General features: G+C 52.4%; 1 protein-coding gene across 1 annotated transcript in view; it reads right to left on the bottom strand.

Moving 5' to 3' along the window:
- Window positions 1-15,213, bottom strand: part of PARP12 (poly(ADP-ribose) polymerase family member 12) — a 29,373-nt gene that overhangs the window by 938 nt on the left and 13,222 nt on the right. The window contains exons 5-11 of the mRNA XM_056124024.1: window positions 14,476-14,599; window positions 10,657-10,852; window positions 7,862-8,003; window positions 6,931-7,027; window positions 4,699-4,774; window positions 3,051-3,181; window positions 2,391-2,542 (exon numbers count right to left, since the gene is read on the bottom strand). Coding sequence (XP_055979999.1) covers window positions 2,391-2,542; window positions 3,051-3,181; window positions 4,699-4,774; window positions 6,931-7,027; window positions 7,862-8,003; window positions 10,657-10,852; window positions 14,476-14,599 — 918 coding nt within the window. The remainder of the gene's footprint in view (window positions 1-2,390; window positions 2,543-3,050; window positions 3,182-4,698; window positions 4,775-6,930; window positions 7,028-7,861; window positions 8,004-10,656; window positions 10,853-14,475; window positions 14,600-15,213) is intronic.

Genomic DNA, 15,213 nt, shown 5'->3' with positions numbered 1-15,213 from the left:
CAAACACGGCTCAGTGGAGACCCCAAGACCACGGCCCTTGGGACCAGCTGCCACTGTTGGCCCCGGAGATACCCTTAACTCCTGGCACAGACATGACGAGCCTTGGTAAGAACAGTTCTTCCAGGTTCTCATTCTCTGAGCTACTTCAGCCCCATGTCTCAGATGAGATGATCCATCCCAGGAGCCAGAACACCGCGACGGCCTGGCGGCTGAGGATTGGATAGACACCCGGGGTCTCCGCACTGTCATTACATGGGCTGAGACCCTCCTTGCTTGCCAGCCTGCAGGCCTGAGCTGGAGAGAATGACGACACCCCATGTTCCCGCTTCAATGTGGCAGTACGGAAGGAAACCAAGCAAACAGACTGGCAGACGCCGACAAAAATTGCCAATAGAAGCTGTGACAAATATTAAGTGAGGTCACCAATGGGAAAGGGAACTGGGGAGGAAGGGTCACTCTGACAAGGCCATGGCCCCCAACACGGGGCACAACAGAGCTAGTACAGTGAGGTTGGACCTGAGCTCCCCAAATTTTATCTTACTAAAAGCCAATTGCATTTCCACAAAATTTGATCTGTGCCACACTCACAGCCGCTCCCCAAATGCTCAGACAGAGCCTCACCCACAAGTGAATCCTGAGAAAATCCAGGTACGTGGGACTTTGTGACTGAGAACTCTGGGTTCAACGGGACTGGGAATGGAGATCCTCTGCCTGCATCCCCGTCTCTGGCAATTCAGCAGTAGCACCCATAAGCCACCTCTGGCTGGTGCCACATAATCTAGTTATCGGCCACCATCCAGATCACATGTGCTTCTCTCCCGGAAAGGTGCACAACATGACACTCGCCATAACCATGCCACCGGACCCCGCACCAGGCTTTTTCACTTGGGGCGCCCCAGAGGGGAGTGGGTGAAACTCCTCCTCCCCAAGGGACCCAGTCCCAGCAGCCAAAAACCTCCAGAACTCAACCATCACCAGGTTCACGGCCACTCTCCACATGCTTGGGCCGAGCCTCACCCACGAGGGAACCTATTCCTGGACACTTCATACCATACACCCTACCCATACTCCAAGAGTACCACACCACATTTGATGGGGTTCAAAGTAGGAGGCAACCAATCTTAGAGGGAAATATATATATATATTTACAGATATATATATATATTTTACAGATATATAGCACATAAGGAACCTTTAATAACATGTTAGTGATCTCTTACAGAAGGGCTTAATGGCCCCTGGGTAAAATACAACAATCTTCACATTCTTTAAGGATACTTTTCTATAGCATTTTCACCGGTTTTTCCTAACAAACAATACAAAATATATTTTTCAATTCTACTTTGGGGCAGGGATTGGGGTTCGGGATGGAAACATCCAAAATAAGGTGGTGGGAAAATGTAATGGTGGGGGGATTGGTGTTTGAATATTAAGTGAAACCAAATATTGTGAACTCCTTTATAAAATAAAAATTTTTAATTTGATTTTCAATAAGTTTTAAATGGTTTTAGACTAGAAGGCAGCTCTGCCCAGTCTCCGTGGGCTAGTACAGGAGGTGACCAGGCCCCCAGGCCCCAGCGCCCTGAGACCCCCCAGCCCAACACTAGAACCATGAGTCCTGTGGTGAGGAAATGGGTAGAGTTGCCAGCTGAGGTCCAGCCTGACAAGCCTCCTCTGTCCTTGTCCACAGTGACCCCCTCCCCACAGCCACGGTCTTGTCGGGGTCATACTGAGGGACAAGCAATGACCCTGGAACAGGCAGCAGATGAGAAAAATAACACCATGTTTATTCAGCATGGCGCCACGGCACAGCCACAGAAGAGGACATCCTTATCCTCCAGATGCCTGACAGGATGAGGGGACATATGCCACCTCCTAGCTAATGGCGCACAAACACAGAAAAGGGGCTGGCTAAGGCAAGTAAGTGGGTAAGGCGCTTGCCTTGCATGCAGCCAACCCGGTTTGATCCCTGCACCTCACATGTCCACTGAGCATTGCAAGGAGAGATTCCTGAGTGCAGAGCCAGGAGTAAGCCCTGAGCATTGCCAAGTGTGGACCAAACTCCAGAAATACACAGAAAAGGAGTGTGAGAAAGCCAGCAGGACCAATGCGGGAACTGACCCATCCAGTAAACACCCATGGGAATTGTCTGGTGTTATTCCCGACACTTCCCTGCATTTGAAACGACTTTCAAATGCTCAGCTAATGTCCTCACAGCAGTTATGCATGGACGCGAGATGTTCTCGCAACAACTCCGGGCCTCTGCCCCACAAACCCGGCTCTGGGAAAGGAAGCCCAGCCTCAGCGCTGTCCCTCTTAAACCTCATGCCAAAGGGGTCAGTCCCCCAAGTCGTGGTCCCTCCGCCCACCTGCGGACAGCCAGATCTCACCCTTGCCATAGGATGTGCCGTGCAGCCCGCAGATCCGCCAGTCAAAGTTCTGCTGGCAGATGGCGTCGACATAGGTGGAGCTGGTGCCATGGAACAGCTGCCTCTCGTCCACCTTCTCGTCTCCATTTCTCTTCTGCATCTGTGCCTTTTGCCTAGAGTCGCAGGAGAGCTCAGAGGCTGAGCGTGGCTGCCACCAGACACAGCCATCAGAAGTTGGGGACCCAAGTGTCCTCAGGCCTGCTCAAAGTTCCTGGGAGACTTCACCGATAGGCCGAGAGAAGGGAAGCGGAGGCCCCCACTGCACAGACCCCCGACTCCCAGTCGTGAAACTGCCTGGCCTTGGAGGGCAGTGCTGCACCCCCCACTCCTTTGGTTCTGGGGGTCTCGGCGGGAGGCTACCCAAGTTACCCTGGTTTCCCCCTGCGCTGCTGTGGATCTGCTCGCCCAAGGGCATGCCTAGCCACCAGATCACCTGTCTGTGTGCCAGGGCTGGCAATGCGGAATGGGCACTGATGCGGGTATTGAGTCACAGGGAGGAGAGCTGGCAGGACTGTGGGCGCCAGGCTGCTCACATCAGCAGTGCTCAGCCAGCCTGGCTGGTCCCTGTGCCCCAGAGCAAACACCCCTCCCTCCCCGCCATACACACACACATGCACGCACCACTGGTAAACTTCCCAGAGGGCCAGGTTCTGAACACGCTCGATCTTCTGCACAGAACAGCAAGGCAGCGTTTGGTTGAAGAGTTTCCAGATCTGCTGATACTCCTCAGAGGACGAGTTCAGTAGGATTTTCTGCAAAGGCCAGTGGTGGTTCTGTTACTGTTCCCGCACCACAGACAGCGAGCCCTTCCCCACCTGCCCAGGGGCCATGATGGGCACCTTGCCCCCAGGAGGGCTGTGCTCTTTTCTGGACCCTCACAGGGCAGAGTCCACAGCCAAAGAGACCCCAGAGCAGGAGTCACTGTATGGGGGGGCAGGTTCAGTCCCAGACAGCAGAGGAACCCCCACACGGCTGCCCAAGGAGAGGGGGGTGGGGACAGGGGGCAGGGGACCACCTTTCCCAGAGTGTGGCATTCCGGATGGGCCTGAGAGATCTTGACCACAAGTGGCCAGACTTCACCCAGTGCAACCACCCACCCCTGCCTGAGTCAAGTTGGGCCGAGGGATAGTGCATTTGGGGGTCTCTGGGAAGACCCTCCACATTATCCTCTCCGCCATCCCAAGGGTAGCCCTACAGCCCACGGCACCTGACCCCAGCCCCTGCGTGTGTGAGTCTCCGACCAGTCCAGACCATGGGGCTCTGCCTCTCACCTTCCTGTGGGTCCGTGCCCACCCGCCCCCAGCTACACTGTCAAGGGCTGCCACACGGCCCTAATTCACTGCCCCCTGCGGCTCCCATCACCCGCCCACTCCTCCCCGCCTCTGCCCGTGAGCAGCCCCCAGGGCCACCCTCCCTGGGCCTCCACCTGCCCAGGTGCGGCCATGGAACTCGGCCCTCCATGTCCAACCTCCCGCAGCCACCATCTGTCCTCTTGGCTCATTACATGGAGCACAGGACTGCCCCTGCATGGGCCGGCGGCAGTGGGCAGGGGGACACCAGTGCCAAGGCTAGTGCGAGAGAGCCCACTCAGGGGCACACTGGACACTGGCGGGAGGGTCCTGCCGATTCAGTCAGTCCTCAGAGCCTATCACTAGCACTCCTGTCTTCAGGTCTCTCCCACCAGCAGCTCCTCACCAAACCTCTCACCATACTCAAATCCTCCCCTGCTTTCATTTCAAGTTTTGTTTGTTTTTTTGGCTTAGGAAAACTAAATAGTTCTTGAGTTCTTTATCTCTGCCCTTCTAGAACATTTTCAGCTCATCTTCCTCCCCCCGTAATACACTGTCTCCCTCAGCCATCTCCCCGCTGCCTACACTGCCTTCAAACCCTCCAGAAACCGGGCCAGGAGACAGCAGCACTTAGGCCTATGGCTAGGGTGTGGCGGACTCAGGTTCGGTTTCCAGCCCACGTGGTCTCCAGCATCGGAACATGGACAGCCAGCTGTGACCCTGGAGACCTCTATGTAGCACTGCCAAGGCTACCTACTACATTCTCATGTCCTGGCACTGAAGGGACAGGCCTGCAAGGCCCCCTGAGCAGCATCTGGAAGTCCCACCACGTGATGGATGATTACAGCCTTTGTTCCTGATGCAGGTACCCGCACCTGGGCATCTTCCCAAGACCTGGCCTCAGAAGTTTCTCCAGCCACGATACTCACCTCTGTCAGAGGACACACTGCTTCCCAGCCTAAAGCTGTGCCCTTCCATACCTTAAACCCGGGGTCCGGCAGAGCCGATGGGTCCCAATGGTCTGGGATATTCTTTGGGCCTTGGAAGTTGACATGGCTACAAAATGAAAGCAAAAATGTTAGGACACACAGCAGCGACATCATAGGTGGCCACGAATGCTGACATGAGCCTCTTCTCGGCATCCCAACTGATCAAAGCCAGGAGATGGGGGTGGCCCACATGAAAGCATTGCCACCTTCCTATGTGACCACCCCCACATAAGGCACAGAAGATCCCTTTCTCACCTGCACCCCAATTCTGTGCTTAAGGATGGGAGCCCAGCATGCATTTAGCACACACACACCCTTTTCCACAATTACAAAATTCAAAGAGTGCAGAAACAGTCTTTTAAAATAGTCTCTGTAAAACAACGTTAGCATTTAAAAAAGAGCAGTTTTTCAAAACATAAAATTGGGGACCAAAGGGTGTACAACAGGCAGCTGCTGGCTTGCATATACAATCCCCAGCCATGTATATGGTTGTGGAACACCAACAAGAGTGACTCCTGAGAGCCAGAAACAGCCCCTGAGCACTGCTGAGTGCAGCTCAAAAGCCTCCTTTCCCCCACCACCCAACTGGCTGGGGATGTAGCTCACTAGTCTCACATATGTGATACCTGAGGTTTGATCCCTGGAACCTCAAAAACAGAAGAAAGAAAAAAAAATAAAAACCCATCAAACTGATATGAAGAGTTCAGTGACACAGCAATTTGACTTGAACTGCTAAGTGACAACTTGCAGTGTCTAAATTCTTCTGAGCGTGTCTGTGTATGTTTCACTGCATAAATATGAATATGTATAATTACTGGGTGTCACAAAGCACAAACTCCCTCTATGATCTATGAATAAAAATAAATAAAAGCTTAGTTCTAAAAGACAAATGGCTTAAAAGGGATCAAAGACTGTAAACTAGAACTCCAAATCCAGCCTACTCCGCTTCAGAAGGCGCTTTTCTTCCACAACAAATAGCTCTGCCTTCTGGTTCTGCCGGCAGGAGACACAGACCTTTCTCCTAAACGTCAAAGAACTCCCATAAATAACATCCCAGGGAAAATGGCATGGTTTATAAATAACCAAGCAGGGCTCATGAGTAAGGATCAGCCAAAAGCAGAACCAAGGAGGAAGATGCTGAAATGATCAATTATAAAATTATTCCTTTATGTTTAAAGACAAAATATGAAACAAATATGGAAAGAACAGAAAATTATATGTTAAAAAACAAAACAAAACACCTAGAGGATCGGAAAAAGGACAGAACAGAACTTCCAGGAATAAAAATCCCCACAATTCTAGTTACTGAAAGTTTCACAGGCAGACATCCTTGCAGATCAGAAGCCCCACAAGAAAAGGAGCGAGCTGGACCGCATGGGAAATGAAATCCAGAATGTGGCCCAAACCAGTGAGGAAGTGGAGCAGGTGGGGGTAAGTGGGACATAACGAAGGGCACATACATGAGGCGACTAGAACAGTCTAGAAACAAAACAAGAGCAAGACAGTCCAGGGTTAAGGTACACAAACTCAAGCCCATCCTGATCCCAGGTACCAACCACGTCATCCTCCGGTACTTCTAGGAGCAATTCTTGAGCCTGGGGCTGGGAGCAGCCCCCTAGCACCCTAGCATGTGGCCCCAAAACAACAAAACCAAAACCACTCTTCAAAACCAATACAAGAAATAAAAAAGGAAGATTTCCAAAACTTCAAAAGTATCTCCATGTTATGAAGCCAAAAATAAAATCGTTTGAAGATAAAAACAAAGAAAATAACAGGAGTTCAATTATTACGACTTTCCCTGTCTATATTAGTCTCAAATCAGTTAAGACTCGTTTGTTCTGGAAAACTCTGAGAATATTTTGGCGACGGACTTCCAACACCACTGAACACTCACAGCTAACCATGTGGTTCTTCCTCCCTTATGTTGTTTAGCTTGTCACTTCCATGCTTCATTAGTCGCATGTCCATCATGGTTAGAATAACCCAGAGACACCAGCCGTTCCCAAGTTTACAGTGCATCTTACAGTGTGGTAATACACGCTCACACGTTTCTGCAGGAAGGTGCCAAGAGCGCTTTCATGTGTCACTGTCGTGAATTCCTGGCCCAGTAAGTGAACGCAGGGGCAGAGGCATAGCCCACTCCCCCCACACACACACATTGCACAACAGCAGCCCCCCAGAGGACTGGCACACCAAGTGACAAGGCCCCTAAATGCCACCTACCAGGTCTGCTTTCCTTTTACATCCTTCGGGGACACATATTTGGGTCTGCGGCAAACCTTCCTCACTGTGCTGTAGACCAGGTTTTTCTGAACAAAGGCTGGGGGCGGGAAATGGATATAAGCGCTCAGGTTGGCAATGTTTTACAAACAAATTAAAAAGAGTTAGAAAGCTAATCCAAATGTGCGAAGCTCAGAATCAATCTGTTAAAAATAAGGCAGCTTTTAGACATTTCAAATATTCATAAAGAAAATAGGTATCCTTAGGAGATGGATTTTAATGAATAGATGAATGATTAGTAATTGACATATCAATTATACATAAGTGCTTTTAAATTGTTCCTTCCAATCTTGTTTAAACTATTATTTTGCTTAGCAATTTTTCCCAGCTTGCGTATAAAAAAGCTTCAGCTCAGCCTAAGACCGAATTACCCCATTTTGAGCCAGTGGGACATACAGCGAGGATAATAATATGCTTATGACTTTTTCTCTTAACTTGACCCAACCGACTCTAGAGCAGGCTTTCTCCACCTTTAAAAATCCACACCACCTCTACTAAAATTCTTGCCACACTCCCACCCCCAAGATGTCAGAGTTCTCCTAGGGGCTGGGGAGTCTCCAGCTCTGGAGTTAGAGTCACAAATACCTACAAGTACATGTGGCTGTTCTTACCCTCTACATTTTATCCCAAAGCAACTTTCTTCCTTGGAAGCACAGTCTACAGAACATTCCACCTCACTTGGCCCTCAGTTCCTCTACCCTTCAGGCTCCTGTTCTCCGCACCCCAACCTCCAGGCAGTCTGGCCTGGACACCAAGGACACCAAGGTCTGACTCCCTTCTGGAAAGCCACGGAGGGACAGGCTCACCTCTTGCCTTTCTCGCCCTCCCCGGCCCGCGCCATCCTCTGTAGGGAAAACGATGGGTCAGAAAATACCTTTGAAGTCCAGCTCATATTTGTGACTTCCAGCCTGAAACTTGAACGTGGCAGTCTGGGCGTCAGAGCCAGGCATGCAGAACTCCTGGTAGGCCTTCTCCAAGTCACTGCTGCTCACAGTGGCCACAGGGTGCTTTGTGCCCTGGAGGGGAGAGCCAGACACCACGTTGGGCCCAGTTTGGGGCTCTTGGGCACACTGCAGGCAAGCAGTAGGGCAGCTGGCAAGGAGAGAGGGCAGGGGCAGGGCAGGAGAGGGGAGGGCGGCACCCAGAGACCCAGTACCTCTCTCTCCCATAAACCAGGCCATAACCAAGGCAACCGGATGTGAGGTGCTCAGAAGGCTCGTGAGCCGACACTGACGTGATCCTCTGCACAGCGGGGCTGGGTGGCCACATGCCTCCCAAGCAGCATTCTCATTCCCATCAGCCCCCCTTCGAAGCGCTCCCCACCCTCCTGCCACTTCATCTGCCTCCTGGATGAACACAGTTGTTTTTCCGATGATTCACTTCCCTCCCTTGGCCTCATTCCAATGACCCACAGAAGGGCCAAGATTTGAGGTGCCACCCAAATCTGACTCCTAAACCGGTCCACAACCCCAGCAAGTTCTCTTAAGTTGGGTGGGATCTAAGCTCAACTCTCCATCAGCACTTAACACAACAAGAATGGTGACAAACGGGGGGCTGGGGATGCAGCTCAGGGCCGTTTGTGCTACACACATGGACAAAGCTCTAAAATGGCACCACCCCATCCTCCAGGGTGGGATGGTTACAGGAAGGCGGGCAGAGCACGGAGCGTGGCCCGAAACAGGGAGCGAAGACACACATGGTCAGAAGCTCAAGAGCTGACCTGCAGCCAGTTACAAGGGTGGGTGAGGTAGTCACTGCTATCAGAAAAGTGTCACCCAGTACACACACGGTGGAAACAAGTGGGATCCCCAACAAACATGAAAGGAGAGTCGAGGAAAGCTTGTGGATTGGCAGAAGGGCCCCAGCATCAGAGCAGGAGGAATGGGTGAACAGCAGGCTGGCAGAGGATGGCAGTGCCCCAGTGTTGGTATCCGAGCTGCTGGAGCTTGCCAATCAAGGCCAAAGGACCATGCCAACAATCAGGGAGGGGAGTGTCCACACAGCCACCACTTACATCCGGTCCGCAGTCAAGAGAGGCGGAGAGGTGGAGCAGCACCCCCGTTTTGAAATGGTCATCTCTTGTAAGAGGGCAGACAAAGGAGGAATAAGAGAGGGGGCAGCTGAGGGACTGGAGTGAGGCCTCCACCAGCCAAGCGGCCCCCAAGGATGCCAGCAACCATCAGAGGCAAGTGAGAAGCAGGACAGCCTCTCCCTGAGGAGGTCCAGGCAACGGGGCACTGCTCATTTCCTGACTTTCCAAACCACCGCTGTTCTCAGCCCTTGAGGGCAGGCACCCTGCTGGAGGAACTGCAGGATATCAAGAAGGTGACTGAGAGAACTTGAAGGGGGACCATCCTGAACTCAGGCAGAAAAGGGTGGAGAAAATGATGCTGAACTGGCAAGTAGCCAACTACCAAGAAGCCCAGATACAGGGGTCTGGCCAGCGAGTGAGACAGGAAAAGCTGGAGGGGACCGCCAACCCAGGAGTCAGCGCATCTGAGAGCACATATGCACACTGGGGAGATCACCAGCACCCACATTCAAAGGTACCCCCCAGAATCACATGTTCTAGAGGAGGTGACACACTGATTCTCCTGGAGTGATGGCCTAGGGACACTGGCCCAGAGAGAACTCAATGGGCTGAGCACATGCTTTGCATGTGGGGAGCCTGGATTCAAACCCTGGTACCGCATGGTCTTCCAGCACAGCCAGGAGTACTCCCATCCATCTCCATGCTACGAGCTGCCCCTGAGAACTCCCAGGTATGCCCCTCAAAAAACAAGGAGGGACCCTAAAAGCAGGTTGTTTGGAGGAAAAAAAGCTCCCAGTCTCAAAGGTGTGAGAAATGAGCAAAGGAAATTTACCATCTTCTGGGCTGCACTCAGAGTCCTGCCTCAGCCCACTTGCTCCCAGTGACCTTGTCACCCTAGAACGGGGCTAATCACCCCCCCCCCCCCCCCCCCGCACAGTGAGGCTCTCAACTACTGAGGGTGCCTCATCTGCCTGTGACTCCATGGTATCACCACGACATGACACCCTCCCTCCCTCTAGGGCTAGAGAACCACCCAGAACAGATCCAATGGGGAGGGCAGAGAAGCCGAATGCCCATGGAGGGCGGACAGGAAGCGTCAGTGGGGGTAAACGAAGAGGCAGGCCAGGGTCAGAGCTCAGCTGGGCAGGCAGCAGTCTCAGTGTGTCCGAGGAGCCAAGAAGGGGATCCCTCGGGGACAGGGGAGACCAAGCTCCCTGCTGGGGGGTGCAGGAGAAGCTGAGCATTGGGCGCCAAAGCTTCAACAGAGCCCCCCAGCCCAGAAGAACCTTTCATTCTGCAAGACTGTCTCCGGAGAGCCCTCCCCTGACAAGTGCCTCCAGGGGCAGTAAGGGACCCCTGTCATCTGACCCATCTGGACAGGAGCAGTGACCCTTAGAGGTCCACTCCCACCCTGGCCAGCTGCTGTGCGCAGAGGAAGCAGGGCGTGCTCTGGAGAGCACTAAGCCTCCCCCTGTGGCAGGCCCATTTCTGAGATGCGGCCCCCGCCCATCCGCAGCACCCCACAGGCTAGCGGGTGAACCCCCACTTACCCGCTTTGGTTAGAGCCGCCCCTGCGACAAGGACCCCATGGTTGACAGACCTGCCGGCAGCAACCCCCCGCGCGGACTCCCACTTACTTGTTTTCCATACTCCTGCCAAGCCCCCAGCTCATCGGTCCAGTACCACACCCACTCGGTGGTGAAGATGAAGTGCGGTGGTCTGGTGGCCGAGGAGACGGTGGAGAGGCGGCGGGCCCGGAAAGAGCCGAACATCATGGTATGAAAGTTCAGAATGTTCAAGGGGAAACTGTTGGCAGATCCCGCACACGTGACCCTGCGCGAGAAAGCATGCACGGCCTAAACCCTCCACGCCCCAGTCCCCATGGCGCAGGTGGGAGGGCGTCTTTATACACGCAAGGTCCCCGCCCGCAGAGGGAGAGCAGGACAGGACAGCTTTAAAACTCACAAAGATCAGGGTAATGGGGCATGCAATATATGACATTCCTCTCACTGGAGAAAATGCTGATAAATTTACTTGGGGTGCTGCAGAGCAGTGCGAAGGGGCCCCAGGACTACTTCCTAGGGATACTAAGCCCCACAGAGCAGGTCCGACAAGTCAGTGTGAGGCCCCAACAACACCAGGAGGCTATGGACAGCAAGGGGATTCTAGCAGCAATGCTCGGAACTAAACTCAGGGCCTAGGTTTTGTGAGACACATACTCCAGTGCCTGACTCCAAGAAAACTATAACTGTAAGGGGCAGCAACGTGGGTCAGTGACAGAACACTCGCCTTGCAGGTGTGAGGCCCCGGGTTCAGTGCCCAGCACCACACAGAGAAACAAGCTTCAGAAGTACATAATGATATTCTCCACCAGAGCAGACGAGGCCCACTGCATTTCAAACAAGAGCAAACTCGGACTCACGAACTGGGTAATGAGGAACAGTCACCCTGAATGACTGCTGCCAGGGACTAAAGGGTTAAATATTAGAGGCTGAGCCGGCCCAGACACAGTGGTCAAGTAACCTGCCCTGCAGGTGGTAAGAGGCAGAGTTTGAAGTCTGGCATCAATCACCTGCTGACTGCCATCCCAGGGTCCCTGGAGCCACAAGGAAGTGTGGCAGCCGGATATGCAATCCCTAGAAAGCACCGCAGCCAGGACTGACTGAGCACTGTGGCCACGTGCGAGCCCCATTCTGCAACACAGGCCGGGGCAGGGAAGAAGCAGAGCAGTAGCTGTAGAGAAACAGCCAGAAGACTCTAACCGCCAATCAGAAGGCTGGGAGGGAGCAGAGCTGACATGTGCTGATTAAACAGAGAGCCCCCGGCCTGGGAAATGGCTGGATCAGATAAAAAATAAATCCAGGAGGGTTGGAAAACAGTATAGACGCTACAGCTAAGGCACTTGCCCTGCATGAGGCACCCCCAGTTCGACCCTTGGCACCGCACGGTCCCCTAAGCACTGCTGGGAGCAACCCCCCAAGCATTTCTGGGCATGACCCAAACCCCTCCCCAAATATAAAAAATAAATAAATAAACCCAGGCATAGATTTTAGTGAAAATGCACAAAATAGGGGCTGAGGAGACAGTGCAACGGGCCAGTGCCCAGGCTTTGCTGTTCTGCACACAGGAGGTCTGCACACACCCCCTCTGCACAGCACCCCTTGCCCCCGCCAAGCACCAAACCCCAAGCAATGGACTCAGAGGAGTCCTGAGTATGGCTGGGTGTGGTCCAAACAAAGAAAAGTGCAACATTCAATAACAAGGCACTAAGAGCAGTTAGAGAGGGAAAATGACCAATGTCCTGGGTGAAACTGGGCACACCTAAGAAGCTGACTTCTAAGGGGGACCTGGGGTGGCCAGCATGACTTTCTGTAGAAAAATGAGCAAGACTAAGTGAGACCTAACCCAAGAAACAGGGAGGAGGACATCGGGAGATAGGCCGAGCACCGTGAAGCAGAGCAGTTAGAAGGAAGGGAGGCAGGCCAGAGTCCACCCACAGGCCGGCCTGGCCCACACACCTTCTCACCCCTACACATGAGATCTAAGAAAACTCAGGTTTTTTCACTCACCAGGTTTGGAGATAACGCCCAGAGAGGTGCCCAGAAGCACAGGTGTCCGGGCTAGGTATGCCATTCCCAGGAAAGACCAATCCACAGGGCACACTCAAAAGTGGGCATGAGGGGAGCATGGGAACCTTCTTTCCTTTCTCTCTCTCTCTTTTTTTTTCGGTTGATCAGCTGCCGTTTATTCCATTCTCCCCACGCGCCTGCCCCAGTCTCTCTGAACCTCCCATTCTAGTCTCACTCTCCCTTCATTCCTGTCTCCTCCTGTCTCTCCCGCTCATCTCGCTGCCCTCCATCTCACAGCCTGAGCTCGCTCTCTCCACATGCCTGCTCCTGTATTCTACATTCTTTTCTCTCTGTCCCCCTTGCTGGTCTCTCCACACTCTATCTTGCTGCCCTGCTCTCTCTCCTCTCTCCAACTCTCAGATCTCTCTGTCTCTCTCTCTTCCACTCCAGCACTCTGGGCCCCAATGTCACACCCGGTCTGGTAACAAAATCAACAGAAGAAAGCCCTTCTGGGCTGGAGCGGTAGCACAGAGGGTGGGGCGTTTGCCTTGCCTGAGGCCAACCCAGGTTCGATTCCCAGCATCCCATATGGTCCCCTGAGCACCGCCATGAGTAATACCTGAGTGCATGAACCAGGAGTAACCCCTGTGCACTGCCGATGTAACCCAAAAAGCCAAAAAAAAAAAAAAAAGCCCTTCCTGACTCCTTCCTGACTGCCCATCAGGGTCAATGGTGGAAATGCCACCTAGGAGTATTCCAAAGCCCTTCCTGACTGCCCACGGGCAAAATACCTCTTAAGGTGTTTTTCTCCTTTACTCAGTCCAGTAACCCAATCAACATCTTAATACTAGTTATTTTTGTATGGACACAGTAAGAGATACATTAAGGCTTATAAGGCAGCTCTCTTAGGAACATCTTGCAACAGACTCTGACTACAGTGCTCGGGCCAGATTAAGCATTCCTAACCCTAGCAGGGTCCAAACCTAGTTATTACTTTTTGGATTATGACAGCATTTGTCCATGACCAAGCTCTTAACTTATAGTTAAGCATTAGGCACTTTGGCCAGGCCTATCTCGATGCCAGGGTAGCACATAGCTCATTGCTTGCTCAGGATCCATCCCGTCCCTTGTCGGGACCCTGCCTTTGGGGGTGCATTCTTGGGGTGACAAATGAGCTCTACCTGGATGCGCTGACTACACAAGTGTAATGCGCACCCACCAACTTGAGGTGCGCCCTTTTCTGCACTTTACTGTGTGTAAAAACATCCTGCCTCAGAGGAAGTGCGGCAGGGGAGGGCAGGAGACAGCTGCGGGTCTCTTTTCATCTCCCAAGGGGAACCCTTTACCCACTAGCACACACTTGAACTCAAGGCACAAACTCATTTCAGCCACATGGGATGGAGGCGCAAACTGTCTTCAATATCTTTCAGCAAATTCATAGGAGAAAATACTTGAAAATGAGGCTTCCTAAGCCTCTTCCACTCATCCAGAAGTACCTTCAAGAAAAATCCTGGGACAAACCAAGAGTTTAAAAAGTGAACGGGTAAACACTAGAACAGCTGTTCCATTGACTTTCTGGGTCAAAGGTCTAGACTGCCACTTCTGCCCTCAGGCCCAGGCACTCGGGTGTAATAGTCATCTGGAACTTGGAACTGAAACTCCTCTCTGAACAGACAGTAACACCCTCCACCTGCTCCCCCTCCCCCGCCTTGCCTCCACGTGGCTCCCCTCCCCGCGTCCTGACCGGGAACTTTAACTTCCAGTTCTGATTCCCCCTGTGGGTAAGTGTGCAGGAATGCATGCGGCGCTGATATGTGTATATGTATGTATATGTGTGTATATGTGTCCCATCCCACACACCTCAGTCACGGGGCACCGACTCCATACCTGTCTTTTTGAGGGTGGCTATAGGCCTCTTCAATAAGCTCCATCTTGTCCAGATCCTTCCAAGTGCTGCCATCCAGGAACTGCCATCGGTACGGCAGGTGGAAATGAACTTTATTGCACTTATCTAAAAGAAGAAGGTAAACAAGTGAGACCCGGGTGCTGGTAGGTTCTGGAAATCTGCAGGCTCAGCGACAGCACAGCGCCAGACCTGAACACTGACCCACCCGGCCTTCATCATCAGGCTGAATAGTGTGGAGAGTCCGGGACCGTGAGCATCACTGCAGAGGGTTGAGAAAACCAAATAACACCAAATTTTATTCTTCACGATGTGCCACAAGAAGAGGTCTGGGGAGACAGGGCAAAGGGGTGAGTGCGTATTCTGAAGCAGGAAGTCCCAATTCAATTTCCAGCACTGCAGGGTTCCCTGAGCACCCACAGGAGTAGCCCCAAAACCAAAAGGAAAAGAAACCAGGAAAACCCCTGACTTGAAAGAATTCCATACCCGTTTCCAGGAAAGATATACAATGGATACTCAAATTCGCAGACTTTGAGCAACTCAAATAAGAAGCGGTTTAAGTGTCATAAAGATTATGAAGACTTGAGAAAAAAGTCTCCAGGCAATGCGGTAGGGGTGTGGGAGGGACCATCTATAATTATGGGGAGACTGGACAGGGACTGCTAATGGTGATGGGGCTTCTTCAGGGGATATAAATGTTCTGATTACTAACGATTGCAAAA

The sequence above is a fragment of the Sorex fumeus genome, unplaced genomic scaffold, assembly GCF_029834395.1.
Source record: "Sorex fumeus unplaced genomic scaffold, SorFum_2.1 ptg000048l, whole genome shotgun sequence".
NCBI lineage: Eukaryota > Metazoa > Chordata > Mammalia > Eulipotyphla > Soricidae > Sorex > Sorex fumeus.
The sequence above is the reverse complement of the archived record's forward strand: the minus strand, read 5'-3'. Positions and strand labels throughout refer to the sequence as shown.